Source organism: Poecilia mexicana, unplaced genomic scaffold (assembly GCF_051168715.1).
Source record: "Poecilia mexicana isolate PSO_F unplaced genomic scaffold, ASM5116871v1 scaffold_21, whole genome shotgun sequence".
Taxonomy (NCBI): Eukaryota; Metazoa; Chordata; class Actinopteri; order Cyprinodontiformes; family Poeciliidae; genus Poecilia; species Poecilia mexicana.
The window spans coordinates 18,190,792-18,208,017 of NW_028263390.1; the positions used below are offsets into that span (position 1 = coordinate 18,190,792).

At 38.0% G+C, this 17,226-nt stretch overlaps 2 protein-coding genes and 1 long non-coding RNA gene across 11 annotated transcripts in view; 1 reads left to right on the forward strand and 2 right to left on the reverse strand.

Moving 5' to 3' along the window:
* The window catches only part of lama2 (laminin, alpha 2), a 157,220-nt gene extending 154,647 nt beyond the window's left edge, over nucleotides 1-2,573 (forward strand). For all 8 annotated transcript variants that reach the window (XM_088002062.1, XM_088002064.1, XM_088002063.1 and 5 more), the window contains 7 exons: nucleotides 289-369; nucleotides 460-537; nucleotides 613-691; nucleotides 787-918; nucleotides 1,039-1,169; nucleotides 1,501-1,720; nucleotides 1,803-2,573. In XM_088002062.1, coding sequence (XP_087858188.1) covers nucleotides 289-369; nucleotides 460-537; nucleotides 613-691; nucleotides 787-918; nucleotides 1,039-1,169; nucleotides 1,501-1,720; nucleotides 1,803-1,963 — 882 coding nt within the window. In that variant the 3' untranslated portion in view covers nucleotides 1,964-2,573. The remainder of the gene's footprint in view (nucleotides 1-288; nucleotides 370-459; nucleotides 538-612; nucleotides 692-786; nucleotides 919-1,038; nucleotides 1,170-1,500; nucleotides 1,721-1,802) is intronic.
* Nucleotides 961-1,597, reverse strand: LOC148153073 (uncharacterized). Its single transcript, XR_015761818.1, has 2 exons — nucleotides 1,469-1,597; nucleotides 961-1,183 (listed from the first exon to the last, which is right to left on the reverse strand). It is a non-coding gene; the product is annotated as an uncharacterized LOC148153073 (long non-coding RNA).
* Nucleotides 2,574-3,757: 1,184 nt separating the features above from the next.
* LOC106928324 (regulator of G protein signaling 6-like) overlaps nucleotides 3,758-17,226 on the reverse strand; it is a 73,372-nt gene continuing 59,903 nt past the window's right edge. For both annotated transcript variants that reach the window (XM_088002071.1, XM_088002072.1), the window contains exons 8-19: nucleotides 16,838-16,902; nucleotides 16,647-16,723; nucleotides 15,836-15,917; nucleotides 15,618-15,692; nucleotides 15,145-15,246; nucleotides 14,895-14,956; nucleotides 13,980-14,090; nucleotides 12,506-12,631; nucleotides 8,219-8,405; nucleotides 7,280-7,369; nucleotides 6,637-6,690; nucleotides 3,758-6,110 (exon numbers count right to left, since the gene is read on the reverse strand). In XM_088002071.1, the coding sequence (XP_087858197.1) occupies nucleotides 6,060-6,110; nucleotides 6,637-6,690; nucleotides 7,280-7,369; nucleotides 8,219-8,405; nucleotides 12,506-12,631; nucleotides 13,980-14,090; nucleotides 14,895-14,956; nucleotides 15,145-15,246; nucleotides 15,618-15,692; nucleotides 15,836-15,917; nucleotides 16,647-16,723; nucleotides 16,838-16,902 (1,082 nt within the window). In that variant the 3' untranslated portion in view covers nucleotides 3,758-6,059. The remainder of the gene's footprint in view (nucleotides 6,111-6,636; nucleotides 6,691-7,279; nucleotides 7,370-8,218; nucleotides 8,406-12,505; nucleotides 12,632-13,979; nucleotides 14,091-14,894; nucleotides 14,957-15,144; nucleotides 15,247-15,617; nucleotides 15,693-15,835; nucleotides 15,918-16,646; nucleotides 16,724-16,837; nucleotides 16,903-17,226) is intronic.

Here is a 17,226-nt window from a genome sequence, read left to right on the forward strand (position 1 = left end):
AATCTAAGAACTGAAAATCCTGGAGTGAGGTTTCTCAGCCTTTCCCAGAATACAGGAAAAACAATTTCAACTTGGATAAACATCTAATGTAGTTTAAATATTTATCAATTTCTGTAATGCATTCCCATAAATGTAATATAACCAGATGCTCTTATTAGCCGTATAAAGTTGTTTCAATGCGTCTTTGCACTTTTAAAAGACTTTATCCTAACGGTTTTAAATCTGAATTTGGGAACTATACAGAACGTCTGATTTACATCTGACTTCTCCCTGAAACTGTCCTGTCAGATCCGTGTGCAGCGCACCAAGCAGAGAGGCGTGCTAGCAGTTGAGGGTCGATACATGAAACAGATGTTCAGTCCAAAAACGGTAAGCAGTCTTTCACAGAAGAAAGGTAGATACACATTACTGCATGAAATCAAGCCATCTTAATACAATTAATGATTTCCTTTTTACCAGGCGGACCTTTTAGATGTGGTTGGAAAGGTGTATGTTGGTGGATTACCGCAGAACTACACCACCAAGAGAATCGGCCCAGTAAGGACTTACTGTTTATACAACAGAGAAATAAGTGCAATTCAGGAAAAACACTCTTAAATTTTCTATCCTCAGATTCTCTATAGCATCAATGGATGCATCCGTAACTTTACGATGGGTGGAAGTCCAGTGAGCACCAAGTCAGCTGTAACCGGTATGGACTAATGCATATTTTTCTTCATACACTATCTATGAATTTGTGAAACTGTTGCTTTATTAAACAGATTTCACGGCTTCCTCCCTTTGCAGGTCGTACTGAAGTGGTTAGTGAGGACTTTAAACTGGACATGGCTGCACCGACCTCCAGTTACATGGTTGGAAGGTGTTTCGTATCAACGGAAACGGGAACCTATTTTGACGGCACTGGCTATCTGAAAGCTGGTGAGTTCACTCAGGTTGCTTCAATAAAACTTAGTCATTAAGTTGCTGGATTGAAACAGTTCATCTGGTTTATTAAAAAAAAAAAAACACATATAATGGAAGTTATTTCTTTCCATTCAGTTTCCTCCTATCGGGTGGGTCTGGATGTGTCGATTGCATTCGAGTTTCGAACCAGCAAAACCAGCGGAGTCCTTTTGGCAGTCAGTAACCAAGCCAATGATGGACTCGGTTTGGAGATCGTCGATGGCAAGGTAGTGTCAAGATCCTGTAAAATGCAGATTAAATTATGTTTTCTTTGAATACATGTAAAGAAGATTTAAAAGCTGTGAAATAAATGCTAGCCAGAAAAACCTAATAACAGATTTATACTTTGACTATGTGTATTCATCGGACCTGCTGTCAGGCTCCAACCACTCTTACTTCACTTTAACGTAAAATCACACATGCCAACAATTTCTATATGCGAAAGACTACAGCTGACTGATATTTTAGCATGGCAACCATCTCAGACAGAAATATACGGATTTCGGCTGCTGAAATTTATACTAACCTTCCCGATTCCCCAATTTTCCTTTCGTTTAGCTCCTTTTCCATGTCGACAACGGAGCTGGCCGAATCACTGCAAAGCATGTGCCTGAAGGCAGGAGCTTCTGTGATGGCCAGTGGCACAACGTCACTGCCAACAAGCTTCGCCACCGGCTGGAGCTGGTGGTGGATGGAGTAAAGAGCCAAGCACAGTCTCCCAACGCTCGCTCCAACACCTGTGATACCAATGATCCCATCTATGTTGGAGGATATCCTGGTATGGCAGCTTCCTAAAAGCAACTCAGTAAAGATGCCAACATTTCTAATGTACTTAACTTACCTGAACACATTCTCCCTAGCTGGAGTTCGCCAGGCAGCTCTTTCCACCCGCTCATCCTTCAGAGGTTGTATGAAGAACCTGAAGATCACTAAGGCATCCAAGACCATGGATGTGCAGTTCAACAAGGCCCTGGAGATTAAAGGAGTCCAGCCACTGTCCTGTCCCGCCAGAGCTGCCTAACACTACCCTAATCCTATAAACTAGTTTCAACAATGAAAGGGAAACGCAGTCTGAACAGCCCCGCTTCAAAAAAGATCTGCAGCCAACTTCATGCTTTAAAGAACCAAAAGCTGTTCAACCTCCAATAGATCTATAATTATGTTTTAAGTCCCACAAGCATTTATCCTATGCATCATTTCTATTGGCATCAGGATCTTTGTTACAGTATTAGGGGTGAAAATCCACACTTTGAAATACGCAATGTTGCTTAGTCAGATTATATGAATGTTTTGCGTCTCTTTACTTGAACTGTTATTTGCATATCAGTATTTGATTTCTCATACAATCAGAACTTCTAAAGATTGATCATGGATGAGTTTTTCATCGTAATAATGACGCAAGACATCCATATGGTGAGATTAGAAAATATGCAAGTTAACTGGAACTTAGTTGCTTGGATTTCATGGCTAGGCTATAGAAAAAAATTGAGTGCTTCCCAGAAAACATTTTTCCACAAAATCTTTGATTGTTCCTGTCTGTGAAAGAAAAAACATGCATGGCTTTAAGAATGTTTTACCAATAAAATCAGAAAACTTGGGTTTGTTAACTTTAAATAAAGTAGTGCCACTAATCGCCTTCCGAAATAACTTATTCTTAAAACTCTAGTGTGTAATTTAATTACAAAGTAGAAGTCATACGTGAACAAAAAGCGTCATGAAAACCAAGAAACACAGCAGATGAGGCAGCGACAGTGACGAGAAGATTATAAATGAAAACTGTGTTTAGTCTGAAAAAGAAAAGTGCGACTCAAATGCAAACCTAGACGGGCAAAGAGAGAAACAATCAGAAGCTTTAAGAGGCCTCGGGTAACTTCATGCCACAATTCAGGTCTTTACTGAAGAGTATCATAAAGAAAGTAACTGCTTGGAGACAGCAAGCATAAAATTGGTGGTGGTGTTAAAGTCCTAAACCTGTGGGAGGCTGCAAAAGAACTGACTCAACAAATGGTCTACCTCAATGTCCTAGTCAACATTGAGATCCAAACCTAATTAAGAATCAATGGCAAGATTCAAAACTTGTAGTTCATTGATAATATATTATGATTGGGATTGAGTCATTTTGCAAAGAATGGAGCAAAGCATTCAGTGCCTAGATGTGCAAAGTCCATATAGACAGCTGTTGCAAAACAGTGTTTTTACAGAGATTTGTCAGGCTTTCACAGAAATGCCCAAAAGAGCAGCTAGATATCTGCAACTCTAACTTGACAAAATGTGCAAAAGAAGTATGTACTCCTTTTATAAGACAGTACATATAAAAAGTATGGGAATTTCTATACTAGTTAGCCAATCAATAGTTGGTGTGACCAAGCCTCACCTGCTGTGTGTGTGGAAATTGCCCAGTCTCCATCCAACTTGTTTCCCACGCATGGGAGGCCTGGACAGAGTGAGAGTCCGTCTACCTGAACAGGATGAAGCAGATTTACTGATTCACAGAAAAACAGTCAGATCTCCAACAGCCTTGTGTTAAAAATGATCGACTCGTCACCTATATACAGGTGATAACATTAAATGACATTTAATATTCCTAAGTCTTGCATAACATTGAAGTTGCAATTTTTACATTCGTTACCCTAGTAACAAAAAACCTTGACTTTTACCTGCACTTGCAGGTCAAATGCAGCAGAGGGCAGTATGTATCTTCTGCAAAAGCAAAGCATAGACTAATAGTCGAAAACCAAACACTTACCGCTATATTTACATGGATACTCCAATGAATTAGTATCTGGAACAATTAAAGAAGGTTTCAAAATCCATCTTCATTGTGCATTCCTGTTTATTATCATGGTCCTCTTTACATCGGATGAAAAGATGGTAAGACATCAGCCCACAGATTTTCGCTGCGGCTGCTCGAAGTGGAATGTTTAGAAGACAGAAGAAAGCATACAATCTATCCACAGAACTGGTTTACAGTAGCACGGCTGTTTGAGCTTCTGGAATGCTTTTAAACTGACAAGTAAGCACTGATGCACCTGTGAATGAATAGATGTGTGGTTTCAATACTGGGCTTTTAGTACACATCTGTATTAAAAGTGTGCAAAGTTTAATTATGCAAGGAATAGAACTTTTCAAGGTGTAGGTAAGCATTTTCATTCCTCAGCTTCTATGAAACCTTCAGACAGTTTGAACCATGAGTCGTCAGTCACTGCTCAACTAGGCCAGATAATTGGAAAAATTAAGATTCCTCAATAATGCCAATAAAATATTCTTTTGGATGTGTAAGAAAATTACAAAATACCTTAAACCCTTAACTAGGGCATTTAATTTTTGATTTTTTGTTAATTTAAGACCTCACTGCACTGCCTGGGTTCACGCTGCATCAACTGGTATGGGAAACATTTTACTCCATGAAAGGTGAGTAGGTGGAAAAGTTGTCAAAAGTCTAAAAACACTAGAGGGGAAAAAAAAAGGCAAAGTCTTTTGACTTTCATCCATTAAAACCTCTGTGTCCAGTTCACTTAACATAAGGAGGAATGTTTTGGGTTTTAATTGGTCATTTGAACTGTTCAGGACTGAAGGATTACAGGACACACAACTTCAGTGAAGAACTGGATGCACAGGTTAGGAAGAGATTTAATCCACACAAGATCAAAGTTATAGGCTCAAATAAGCATCTACATACACCACCAACAGGCTTCTGTCATATCTCTGACGGATTTTTAATCACTACTTCCAGAATTGGTAGAACTCATAGAAACAGGTTAATTTCCCAGCACATCTGTACACCGAGTCTGCAAAGTTTGCTCATCACAACTGTTTTGGTGTGGCTTTTGGGACAGTTTGTGGATTATACTTAAAAGTTAAGTCTGTGCACAGAAACCAACAAATTCAAATGAACTCTGCCATGAGGAGTAGTCAAATATCCAGGCAGAAATTTGCCTGACATTTCAAACTTGCTGTTGGACATAAAACCAACAGCATGGGTGGGACTGTATGCTTAATGTAAGCCTGCATGTATATTTTTGATACTGCGTGGATTAAAAAAGATAGAACCAGTTCAATTTACGAACGTATGAGTCTTTTAAATATATACTTACCGTTTGATGCATCATTCCATCCCTTGAAAAAATAAATCCTTAAAAGCCAGAAATGTGTCACTTATGGGAGAATGAGAAGATTTAAACTGCTGACTGAAACTGTATGCAGATTAACTCAGTGCATAATCTGGTCCTGCTTTACAGTCAGCCATGTATATGCTGCTGCAGCAGCATACAGTATATAGAAGGGATGGACATCAAGGAGAAATACTGCTTCATATAACTGGTAATTAGTTTTGTTATATTGAATCTCTCTACTTGGTATCAGAGGGTAGTTAAAAAAGGGTCCACCCTAAGTATATTACAAAATGCATTTTTACGACCAACATGGAGGCAATTATGATTCTTAAAACCGTTAAAATAATGGCAACCAGTATTGGCGTGTCCTTTGCTTAAATTAGGAGCAGGACGCATTTTGAAATTTCTACTTTTTGTTCCATAGTCGAGGAAACGATCACTAAAGTTTTTCAGCGTTTAGTAGCATGTTGATGCACTACTATACCGGTCGTCGTTTTCAAGTGTTGATTACTGTAAACCCGTCATTCCACTTTCCCTTTTTATATCCTAGTGAGATAAAACACCAAGCTACAGCGAAAATCTAAGTCTCGTTTCGACATCAGTCAAAGCATTTTAGCATTCCACGTAAATATCACTGACAGTAAAGCATTAACCTCTTCAGCTACCATGATAAAATGAGTGTAGTCAGAGGAAAATCGCCGAGTCTTGTTCGACACAAGCTTCTGAACAGAAACCTCCAAAGCAGAGTCGCTGTAAATCGTCTATATACCATAACAGCACCTCCCTTTGTGCCAGATCTGGTGACTTATTGCATGCTGCTGGGTCCTCTTCCCTTTATCCGAGGTGCCGTCCAGATATGTTGGGTTTCCATTTCAGCAGTTCCAGGCTTGTTTGGCACCTTCACTAGCCTCCCGATGCTACACGCACAAGTGTCCTGTTCCTAAAGCTCTAAACTGTAAGCGTCTGCTTTGGGTACGATTCCTCCTACTCCGAATCCAGACCTTGTCAGGATGACTGCATGAGGCCTGTGAGTCGTTTTCCTGTCAGCGATTTTCCCTGGATACAGAGGGACAGGAAGAGAGAGACGCAGTGCCGTATAAACTATTTGACACTTACAGATTCCCACTGTTTGTTTTTTTGTTTTTATGCATCAGACATGAGGTGATGACGATAGATTGTCTTGACAAAATGGAAGTAAACAAAAAGTTTTGATGGAAGCAATACAGTAAGGTCAAAGGAATAATTATACTGTGAACTAATTTAATATATATTATATATATATATATTATTATATCACTATAAACACTTAAATTGAAAGAAATAATCCCTTTATTTATAATTACTAAATCAAAACGTCTTCAGGTAAAAATCCATTGTGTTGCCTCCTTTGTTTTAAAAATCAGCAAATATGATAAATGCATTTATCTGCTGAATGTTTTACTATGGAACATCAAAACCCTCCTCCATTATAGTTTACACATAAATACATCATCTACTTCTCACTGAAAGCTACAGCAGCAGTGGACAGTTCAACTTGTTGTGGTTTGTTTTTAAGTTTCAGGAGAGGCAATAAGACTCTTACCACACTGCGAGTGAACTTCTCCAGGGAGGTGCGTCGTCCCTGCTCCGTTTCAGGCTACCGGGTCATAGGAAGCAGGAAAAGAAAATAATCTGTGAAGTTATACTTTTCATTTAATAAAGCCAAAAACTCACCAGGTAATTAAAATTGTAAAATGAAAACCAAAAACATATAAGATGCGTCAGTTTTAAATATCTAGTGGGTGAGAATGTTGCTCAAGCTCAGAGCGGATGGAGCATCTATACGATTGTCATGTGAGGCTGTTGCACTTTACACATGGACCTAAACCAATCCAGTTCTGGCTGCTCCTTTTACATCTCTTTAGAATGTTTTCTTTCATTATTTCCTTGTATGTGGCTCTATTTTGCTTCCCTGTACTTGCTGAAGAAAAATATCCCAAATGCTGCCGTCACCATTTTTTCCTTTAATGGGGATGGTTTGTCTAAAACTTCTAAGGTCTACACAGAAGTGAAAATAAATAATTACTAATTAGGTGATGTCTGACAGCATTCAGCTGCACTGGATTTTAGGTGTCGGGATAAAGGAGGCTAATGCAAATGAATTGTGGTGTGGATGTAATACGACAAATGTTTGCAAGGCGCTGCAAGCTAAACAAATGAGCCGTGCACAGATGACAAACACTCACTTTCTTCCTTGCCATTAGCAGATCCTGGTAGACATTGGAGCGGAGGAAACGTGGATAGCTGTCGCTTTTCATCAGTTTATAAATGTGGTCCTAAAAAAACCCCGACAGGAAACAGAGAATGAAAGAAAATATCTTTACCACAAACTCTGGTGTGGGTAATAAACCACTGTAAGCAAATAACTGAACAAGAAACAAAACTGGCCAAGTCAGAAGAGAAATTTAACAGGATTTCTGCAGGGTAAAGAAGGTTTCAGTGCACTGCCAAGCAAGAAGCAGTAGGGTAAACATTATTAAAGTTTTCCTTTATGAATCTGTAGCATGAAATGAAATTTGATAGACAACCTCAAATATTTCTCCCCACACTCAGTGGCTCACCCATTTCTCAGAAAGGCATATTATCTAGAAATTACTACACAATACAAACTGAAATTCATTAACTCTGGTGAAGCATCCAAGACAGACAAATCAGGCAGACAATGTTGTAGAAAGTATCCTTTGAAAACACATCTGACATGAATCATTTGAACAAATCTGTTTTAAATACATTACAAAGATCACAGGACCTTTCAGATCCACTTTTGTCCGATTTGAAATATTTTTTAAAAGAATCCAGAGGCACTGCTCAACATTGTTAAATGTAAACTAAGGTCTGCTTTACCAGACATGCTGAAAAAAGTCACAAATTGACATTTCCATTCTTTGATTTACATCAGTATGGAGAAGAGCTCTGTCTCAACCATCAGTGGATCAATTGGCTTGATGAGTTTTTCTGTCCTGTGCTGCACAGGAACATGAGAGAAGCTCAGTTTAAAAAAACTTTACAATGAGTAATGCACCTTGTTTACATGATGTTATTTGTTTTATTTATCTGGTTAATGTGCCACTTCCAAAACCAGTAAATATTCTGTGTGTTTTACAAGTTTTCTGTTTTCTACCTACCTGGGCGTCCTCATAGCTGTACCGCCCAGGGTCCTTCAGGTTCTGGCTGGTGATTTCATAGCTATGCGAGTCCAGGTTGATGGAGCTGGGTGCGCCCTCTGCCAGAAACTCGGCCCAGATGTCCTGCACCCTCTGCGCAACATCCTGCTGGGGGACCTTCTTCAGACCCTGCACTGCCAGCCAGAACCTGCGATGCAAATCACAAAAGATGAAGAGGATAATTTGGTCAAGTTTGTTTATTTTATCGTTATCTTAAAGCTGCTTTTGACAGATGTTGAACAAAAGTTTGTACTTTTTTCAAAATCCAAAGTGAAGACCAAGGGGAATAGAAGATGCTAATCATCAACTACTTGAACTCTTTAATCAAAAGTAAAGTTTTTTCCTTCAATTAATCTGTATTTCTTCCTTAAGTCATAAAAGTCCTTTACTTCAAATCTGAACAAATGAAGAGGTAAACCCCACGTTTCGAGTGATTTATGAGTGTGTCCTTGTTGTTGCCTTTGTGTTCTCTGAGTAGCAAACTGGACATTTCAAGGGTGAGCAACTTAACACTTGGTCTTGCTCTGCATTCGCTTGTCAGTCATTATCAGCCTTTGCCTCTTCACCTGGTAGTTGTTGTGCTGAACCTTCTTCATTTAATGCCTTGCTCTAAACCGAAGCTCAGAAAGTCGATTTAAACTCCTGTCGGGCTCTGGGTGTACTTTAATGCGCGTTGTGAGGCTGTTCTCTCAGGAGCACCTTTATATTAAATCTTGAGACTGAGTCAGGTCTACATCGCTTTCATTTAGGCGATTGGTGTTTATTGTGTGTTTTAGGCTTTAGAGCTGCTGCTGCTACCAGACATATTGGTCAGGTGAAAAAAGTGGAAAAGAGGAGTTATATAAAAGCATGTGGTAAGATTGTTTTAGGCCTCTTGCTTTTAAATGTGTTTTTGTAATGTATTTCATTTAGAAAATACTTAGAGATGCCTGAAAACAATTTGCAGATCACTGATCAGCCACTTTGAAGCTTGATGAAAATTATGAAATGAATTATGTGATACCGGTAAATGCACCATATGAAAAAGCTCCAGAGCCAAATAACCCTTTAGTCTGGATGATACTGCAGTATGAAGACTCAAATTTAACTATTAGAATCAATAAGATGTTTAATTCAAATACATTTTATTTATAAAGCACTTTAAAAAAAACAAAAAAAACAGACATTTTCCCTGTATAAAGAAAAGACAAAATAAAGAATAAAAATCAAATCACAAAGACAATAAAAAACATCAATTCACGCTGGGTCAAAAAAGCTGTTGCAAAACAGGATGTATTTCATAAGAGACTTATAAACAGGAAGTGAAGATGCCCATCTAATATTTAAAGGCATAAAGTTAAGAAGCCGATTTCCGCCTAGTTTTGAGAACAACTAAAAGCAGCTGGTCAGACGACCTCAGCACTTTGAAATGAGCTCTGTAATATAAAGGAAGCCAGTGAAAGGAGGACATGACAAGTGAGGTGTGCTCATGTCTGTGTGGACCAGTTAAAATGCAGGCAGCAACATTTTGAGCAACTTGAAGACGTGATGCTTGACTGATACCAACAAAGTGCATTGTAACAGTCAAGCCATCTTGAAATAAAGACCATGTATTTTTATCCCCACGTCCTGCCGCAATAAAACTGGCTTAATATAAAGCCAGAGGAAGGACAGAGATTTAAGGAAACTGTATCATATTACGCCAAAACATGCCTGTGGTTCATTCAGGCTGCAAGAAAGTGAGAAGGAGCTAGAGTTTTAGAAGATAAGCAGAAGAACAAAGGTTAGTTGCTCTGTTATATAATTTTGAGCTTTCAACCTCTGCATTGGAACGTAGTAGATTCTGAAACAATGGCAGCCTTTCAGACATGTCAGTGTTAAGGTAAGGATCTGTATTCTCCTTTAAAACATGGACATTTCTGTTTTTGCAATGCCAGCTGTACTCATTTCTACTGTAAAATGCCAAAGAACTTTACAATGATTTTGTCTTTGTTTTAAAATATGAATACACGACTATTTCTCATGCTCCTCAAGGTCACTTCAACACCTATTATAAATAATGAAGGACTGCTCACAACAGGAAGGAAAAAGGTTTTCAATTCAGTTCTGAGATCTATGTTATAGTTCAGAAAGAAAAATCGAAGTTTTCAGAAAGAAAAATCGAAGTTGGCCCAAGTCTATATGGGAAGTTCAGAACTTTATATACATATATATAAAAAAACAAACAAATCAGCCGCAGATTCTGGTTACTGCATTTTACATTGTACTCCTACAAGTCATCTTTAACTGAAATGTTTTGGATAATTTTCACTTTCCTCAAGCTAAAAGTAGTTGTATAACAGTAAATTGTACATCACAAGAGAACACTATATTTTCATAAGCTTGTTATTTTTAAAACAAAGTTTGCTCATTTAGACTAATCAGTTAAATATATTTAAACTAACATGAGAACAAATGTGTTTAGAACATATATTTTTCTAAAACTTCCACAAACTTCCAAGCAATTAAGACCGTTAATCAACTGCTGCATCTCAAAGCCACAGGATGACTACCTCTAATATCATTTTTTTCTCTCTATTGATCTGTGGACGGCCTTAGCAAGTCCACAGATAGAGAGAAACACCTCTGGGGTCTACTTTTCTGATTCACTCTCAGTTTCTCCAGAAATGCTCCAAAAGCTCCCTCATAAAACCAAACACAATTAAGGGTTTAGAGGCTGGAGTCTGAATTCTTGTGGGACAGCTGATGGTTGAACAGGTCTATATCGCTCCTCTCCATCTTGCTGTGTGTGCATCTCTGTGTTTTATCAGGCTCAGAGGCATCAACATCCCCAACTGGAGTAGTTCATCTCTACCACTCCTTCCTTCCAACTAACGCTACAAAAACACAAACATTTATTGCTGCTGTGAGGGCATGAAAGGCGAAGCGTTATGTTGTGTGTAAATCCTTATGCCTAAATGAGGGATGAATTTAATATTTTCTCTGCAAATCAATAAACAGCTACTCTGAAATTAACGCATTCATTAACATGGAGGTGAAGACACACTCTGAGTGGAAAAAAACAACAACACAATCTTAATGCCAATGTGCAAAAACAGTATGAAAAAATGAGCTCTACTTCTTCCACTGTACTTCAGCGAGGAGCTGCTCTTCAGATGACTATCAGCGCCATTGAGGCTGAGTTGTTCTCTAATAATTATTCCGATTTTTTTGACGTAATGCGACCTGTATCTGATCTTTTCATGGCAGTGTGAACAGCACAGGTCGGATTCTTTTTCGAATCTGACCCATATCCGATATGTATCCGATTCAAATGCGACCTAACGTCCAGGTCGCCTTCATCCGAACTGAACGTCACTGATTCTCAACAAATCTCACTATTCTGCGTCCTGATAAGCGCAAGTGGGAAGAAAAACAACAACCATGACGGAATATATGAGGATTAAGTTGTTAATATGCTGCTGCGGCCGGACAACAACTTCAAATATAAGTATATCTATATATATATAAATAAGCTCCACCATTAGCCTCCATGTTTACTTCCGCAAACACTGAGCACTTCTTCTTTTTATGGCGGTTGGCAGAACACTGAGAACGCTGACGCTATGGCGCCCTCTACTGCGCATGCGGGACACTTTCAGGTCGTTTGCCCGTTTACACTGCAGAACGCATACAGGTCGCATTTACTGGCAGTGTGAACGGCCCCGGCAAAAAAATCGGAATTGCCAAAAAATCGGAATTGAGTCACTTCAGGCTGCAGTGTGAACGCACCCACCCTAAAGGCTGAAGTTTTGGAGCTTCAGAATATTTAGAGCCGTTGATGTTTATTTTTAAATACAGAAGAATGCAACAAGGATTATTCACAATTGGGAATTCAAGACAATTATCCATTTGTCCCAAGAGTGTGTGGTCACACCAACGTTATGAGAACATTTTAACAAACGGCACAACCATTGGTCATGTAAACCAATACAAGCAACTTCTACTGTAAACTCGGTCAACTTACAGTGATTAAATTCATCATAATGACTCTAAATGTAATCAAATCTCTCTCATACCTGAAGCCTGACAAAATTTCATCTTTCAAGACAATGATCCAATCAAAGTAAAAGCAGAATATCATCAACATAGTGTATTAATGGTTCACCAAAGATTTTCAATCAGTACTTTGATTTGCAAATTATTAATATTTAATCATGATAAAGCTCAACTCAATTCAATTTCTAAGTAAAGCTGGGCCACAAATTCCTTACCAATGTTTTGACTCACCTCAGGTTTTCTGAGCTAAACTCCGATTCTAGGAACTTGAGGAACAGATCCTGTCCTGCCGGATCCTTCAGAGCCTCCTCCAGGGAGAAACCCCACTTCTTCACCCTCTGCTGACTCGGTTCTTTGCTAGGAGAGACGAGAGAGGGTGGAGAGAAAAGGAAAATAGTTTAAAGACTTTATCCATCTTTTAAAAAAACAGATTAATAAAAAAGTGGGGTAGAGAAGAAGAAGATATCTGAAAGAAAAGGTTGAGTGTTGGGTATTCGGAAAAAATTCAAGTTGAAAAATGTGTTTGTATTGTGACAAAGGTTTAGTGCTGATGGAATATTAGTGACTGCAAAGCTCCACATGACAACGTTAATCAGGAATCACATTGCTTAGATTTCTACATGGAACATATTGTCCTGTGCAGAATTTTAATCGATTTGGATGAATTATTAAGATGCATTAGGTTTCATGATTATGTGTCTGCTCTAATTAATTCCTTCATTACTCAGTGAGGCCAGAAGTTCAGAGCACAGATCAACTTGTTGAGAGTAATGTTCACCCGCTACATTTCCTGTGTCTTTCATTAATAATTCAGCAAACTATCGGTAGCATCACATGGCTTTGTGAATTGCTGGAACAGAAAGCAACATCTTTGATAAGTCAGATGAAGCAACAAAAACAATTTAAACAAGAGAGTCTGAGTAAATACATCTGGACACATAGTAAATACATACAAGCATTTGAGTGCATTTTATTTCAAGTGTAAGATTCATTAGCTTATCCAATGCTATTCTTGGTACAATAGGTATTGTGCTATTCATGGCTGCACATACATTGTATTTCTATATTCTAGTTGCTTGTTTATTCCTATTCTGCTCTAGATAGAAGGTAAATTACTCCAACGTGACGTCGTTCAGCTACATCAAGACAATCTGAGGTTTTCACCCCCTCTGGCATTTTACCTTTTATCCTGCAATTCAATCATGTTCAATAAAATACACAAATAGCATTTAATGAATTGAAAAAGCAAAAATGCAACATAAAATTTTTTTTAAATTTTTTGTACAGGTGCTGTACATTCATCAAAGGTTTACAGTGGTAAAACTTTATCATTTCAAACAAAGGCTTTGTGCCTTTCACTAGGTCTCTGCAATAGCGTGGGCACTAAATATTGAATTTAGATTATGGTTTGAAGAGCTCCAATACCATCTTCTGATGTTTTATTATTTTGAAAAAACAATTTTACTTAGAAACCCCACATGTGTGAGATGGTTTTTTAAAATGACTTTAGTATTAGGAGCTCTGTCTAATTCATTTTGAGTTATTCATCATTAAAAAAATAGTTCAGTTTCAATTCTTTTGGTTAATTTAAAACCTAAATTTAAACATCTGAATATGAAACATACAGATGTATTAAACCGTTTTTTCCGAGTTTCTGTGAATACTAAATGCCTTTAAGCAAAATCTGATGTTTCTGCTTTTGTACCTCATCTCCAGGTCCCACAGGCTGGGGTCATCACTGGTCCAAGGATTAGATGGTTCTGGTGTGGTTACAAACGGGTCATACTCCATGAACTGCTCTGTGTAGGTTATCAGGCTGGTGTACAAAAAAAACACACATGGGTTAACACAAAAGGAGGAGATCATAAAACACTGATACAGTTACTAAACTCCCACTGTGTTATGTTGCGTCATATTTGGCAAGATACTAAAATCAAATCTTGAACTCCTTCCTTAAAAAGCATATATGTACAAACGTGGATGTTAATATAATGAATCACAGTTAAAAGATGAAGTCAGGCCACGTTTTTAATGCAGATGTAAAACACAGTAGTGTCACTTGAAGTAAAATTTAAATAAATAGAAAATGTACAAGAATCTCTGATAGCACTCCTCTGTTATCAACTATTTATGAAAAAATAACTTCACAACGTAATAATGACTTCAGAATAAGTGTCCGTCTTGTGTCACTGTAACCAACCCATTCTGGATATTCTTACAATTTTCTCTAAAATAAAAAAAGAAACATTTCTTCAAAACTGAATTCGCAAATTAATTGTGGAAGCAGAAGTAGCACCATTAGAGATGTAGTAGCAGTCTCTAACTTTTATCCCACAAGTGTCATAAACACGTCTAAAGGTTTATTTTCTCCCTCTTTTTACTGCACATAACTGCAGTCACCAAAGGAAGAGCTGGAGCATCAACATTTTAAATGATCTGTTGTAACAGAAGAAAATAGCATATGCTCAATGAATACAAATATTCAGAAAAAAAAGAAAAACTTACTAAAACTGGCTCCCTACTGAGGAAAGCTGAAGTCGCCTTGAAACTGCAGACTGTAAAAACCTGGCTAAGCTCTTTAATATCTGTTTTTATGTCTGTGAGGGGTACGTTTCTTTACCTTTCAGCAACTTTGGACATTTTCAAACAGTGACGATCGAGCTGGGTGTTCAGAAATAAGATCTGTAAAGAAAAAGTTCTGTTTATTTATTTGTATGATTAATAACTAAGATGGTTTTGATTTTACTGAGAGCGACCATCTCTGGTTTGTGTTACCGTTTCATGAAACACAACACTTCCTGTGATAAAAAGCCACGCAGGATGAAGGAGTATCCATTACGTCACCAACACCATTTTGCAGAAAGTCTTACCTCTTTTTCTACATCCTCTTTCGTCCCTTTTCGGCAGTGGTGTAACGAAGTGTGTATGGGACTCTGTGCCTGCGTTCCCTCCTCCACCACACCGTACACTGACTGGATCATATACATATATATAAAACAAAAAAAGACAGCTAAGCAGGTTATTTGATTAAATGTGCACTTGAGTGTTCTCACATTGCTAGTGGGGTATTTTTTTACATAAGTGCCGTCTTGGGCTAGCACCACCTTTACCGCCCTTTCCTTAAGAATTTAAAGATGGAAGCACTTTTGCTATAAAGCAGAAAGATCATCAAAAATCAACCATCTGATTTGAGCTCTGTTTGAATTGCACCACCAAACAGACTTGGTTCCTGGAAAAATATCAAAATGTAAGAAATGATCTTCGGTCACAGGGTGTGCACATGCAAAAAACTACAATTTAATTTATCTGAAGTATTTGTGTGTAAAGACGCTTTCCTTCGTACCTTCTTAACTCGATGAGGATTCTTCATGCGTCTGCATTTCCTTATGTCCATTTCTGTGGTGTTAACACATCCAGGCTGAAGGAAAACAAACATAAAATGTTGTTTTCTGTCAATAAGGGCAGTGCATGCAGCACCTGAGGAGTTTCTGCAATGATACAGTGTAAAGTTTGTAATTGGAGTCTGCAGATAATGGATAAGTTGGTCAAAAGAAGATTCACCACTGGTCTGTGGACGTCCCAGAAGGCTCTCTCCTGGCTGTCAAGGATCTTCCTCTCAGTTTTATCCTTTTTTCTGTCGATTCTGCAAGTGAGACGAGACACAGTGGGAAACAAAACTTCCATCTTATCCTCATTCCATCAAAGAGTCAAGTCAGAACTCAAGGATATGGAAGAGGAATAGTGATGAGAATAAGGATTATTTTAAATTGTTTTAGTTTTTAAAACTGAAAATTGTGTAGGTTAAAAAACTGCATTATTGTATTGTTTCATGTACAATTACTGAAGTACACAACACGGTTTTAGAAAGATCACTTTACTTTTTCACATACTATAGTTACGAATCCTCACTGTGTGCTTAAATCTAAACATTTGCAATCAGGAGATGCAAATATAGGTTGAACAAATAAGTGGTGTGATGTTCTAACTTCTTTAAATCCATAGGAATCCTTTTGCAAAGTTATTATCATTGCCTTATTGGTGTGTGGAATATTTCCAGTGCTTGTTTAAAGATAGTTTTAGTTATATTTGAAGAGAAAACGGCTCAAAATTTTTTGATAAAATCTGTCAAATTGTCCAACCTTTGGCACAACTTGGGAAAATATCTGTTTTTCACATTCATACTAAATGGGTAAGGCGATTTTAAAGATTATTCGAAAGTATATTTCCTATTGTGTTTTTTGTCAATACGGACAAATTGTGAAAATACTTGATAATTTCTTCTTGCTCCTAATGTCTATTTGTCTATTTCTACTGTAAATAACTGAAGTTCATGCATGTTATATTCATGTGCCGACTTGGTGACAAAACTTACTTGACCTGCGCCTCAGCCTGCATGTAGATAAACTCCCACTTTCTTGCAAAAGCCCTCTGTAGTCTGGCTAAGTTCTCCTGTTGGGAATAAATAATAAAACCAAGATTCAAACTCTGAGGGGTAAAGTCCACCTGCCTAAAGGTTGCTCAAAACAAAATAGTTATAACTTAAAAGAGCGTTTCTGCACTTACTGCCTCATAATCTGCCAGCTCCAGCCTCGTCTTATTCTGCATGGTCCGCTTGCACAGGTAGATGGCTGAGAAAAGACGGTTTAAAACCAGGAATTTATCAGTGGAACATCCACATAATCCAGCAGCTCATGTGTGTCCTATTATCAGTGTAGACTTATGGCTCATGAGCGCCTTTTCTCACCAGTAGATGAGCAGAGAATTATCAGTGTGAAAATGTTTGACGATTTTTGTGACTATTAGGATGTGAAGATACTCTAAAATCTTAAACCCTCATCCAAAGCCATGAACCATGTGACATGGTGCAGGAGGTGAAACGGAGATTGATTATTACAGGAGTGCTGGCCGTGTCTCAGTGTTTTTCAATAAACATTTCTTTGTATTTACATTTA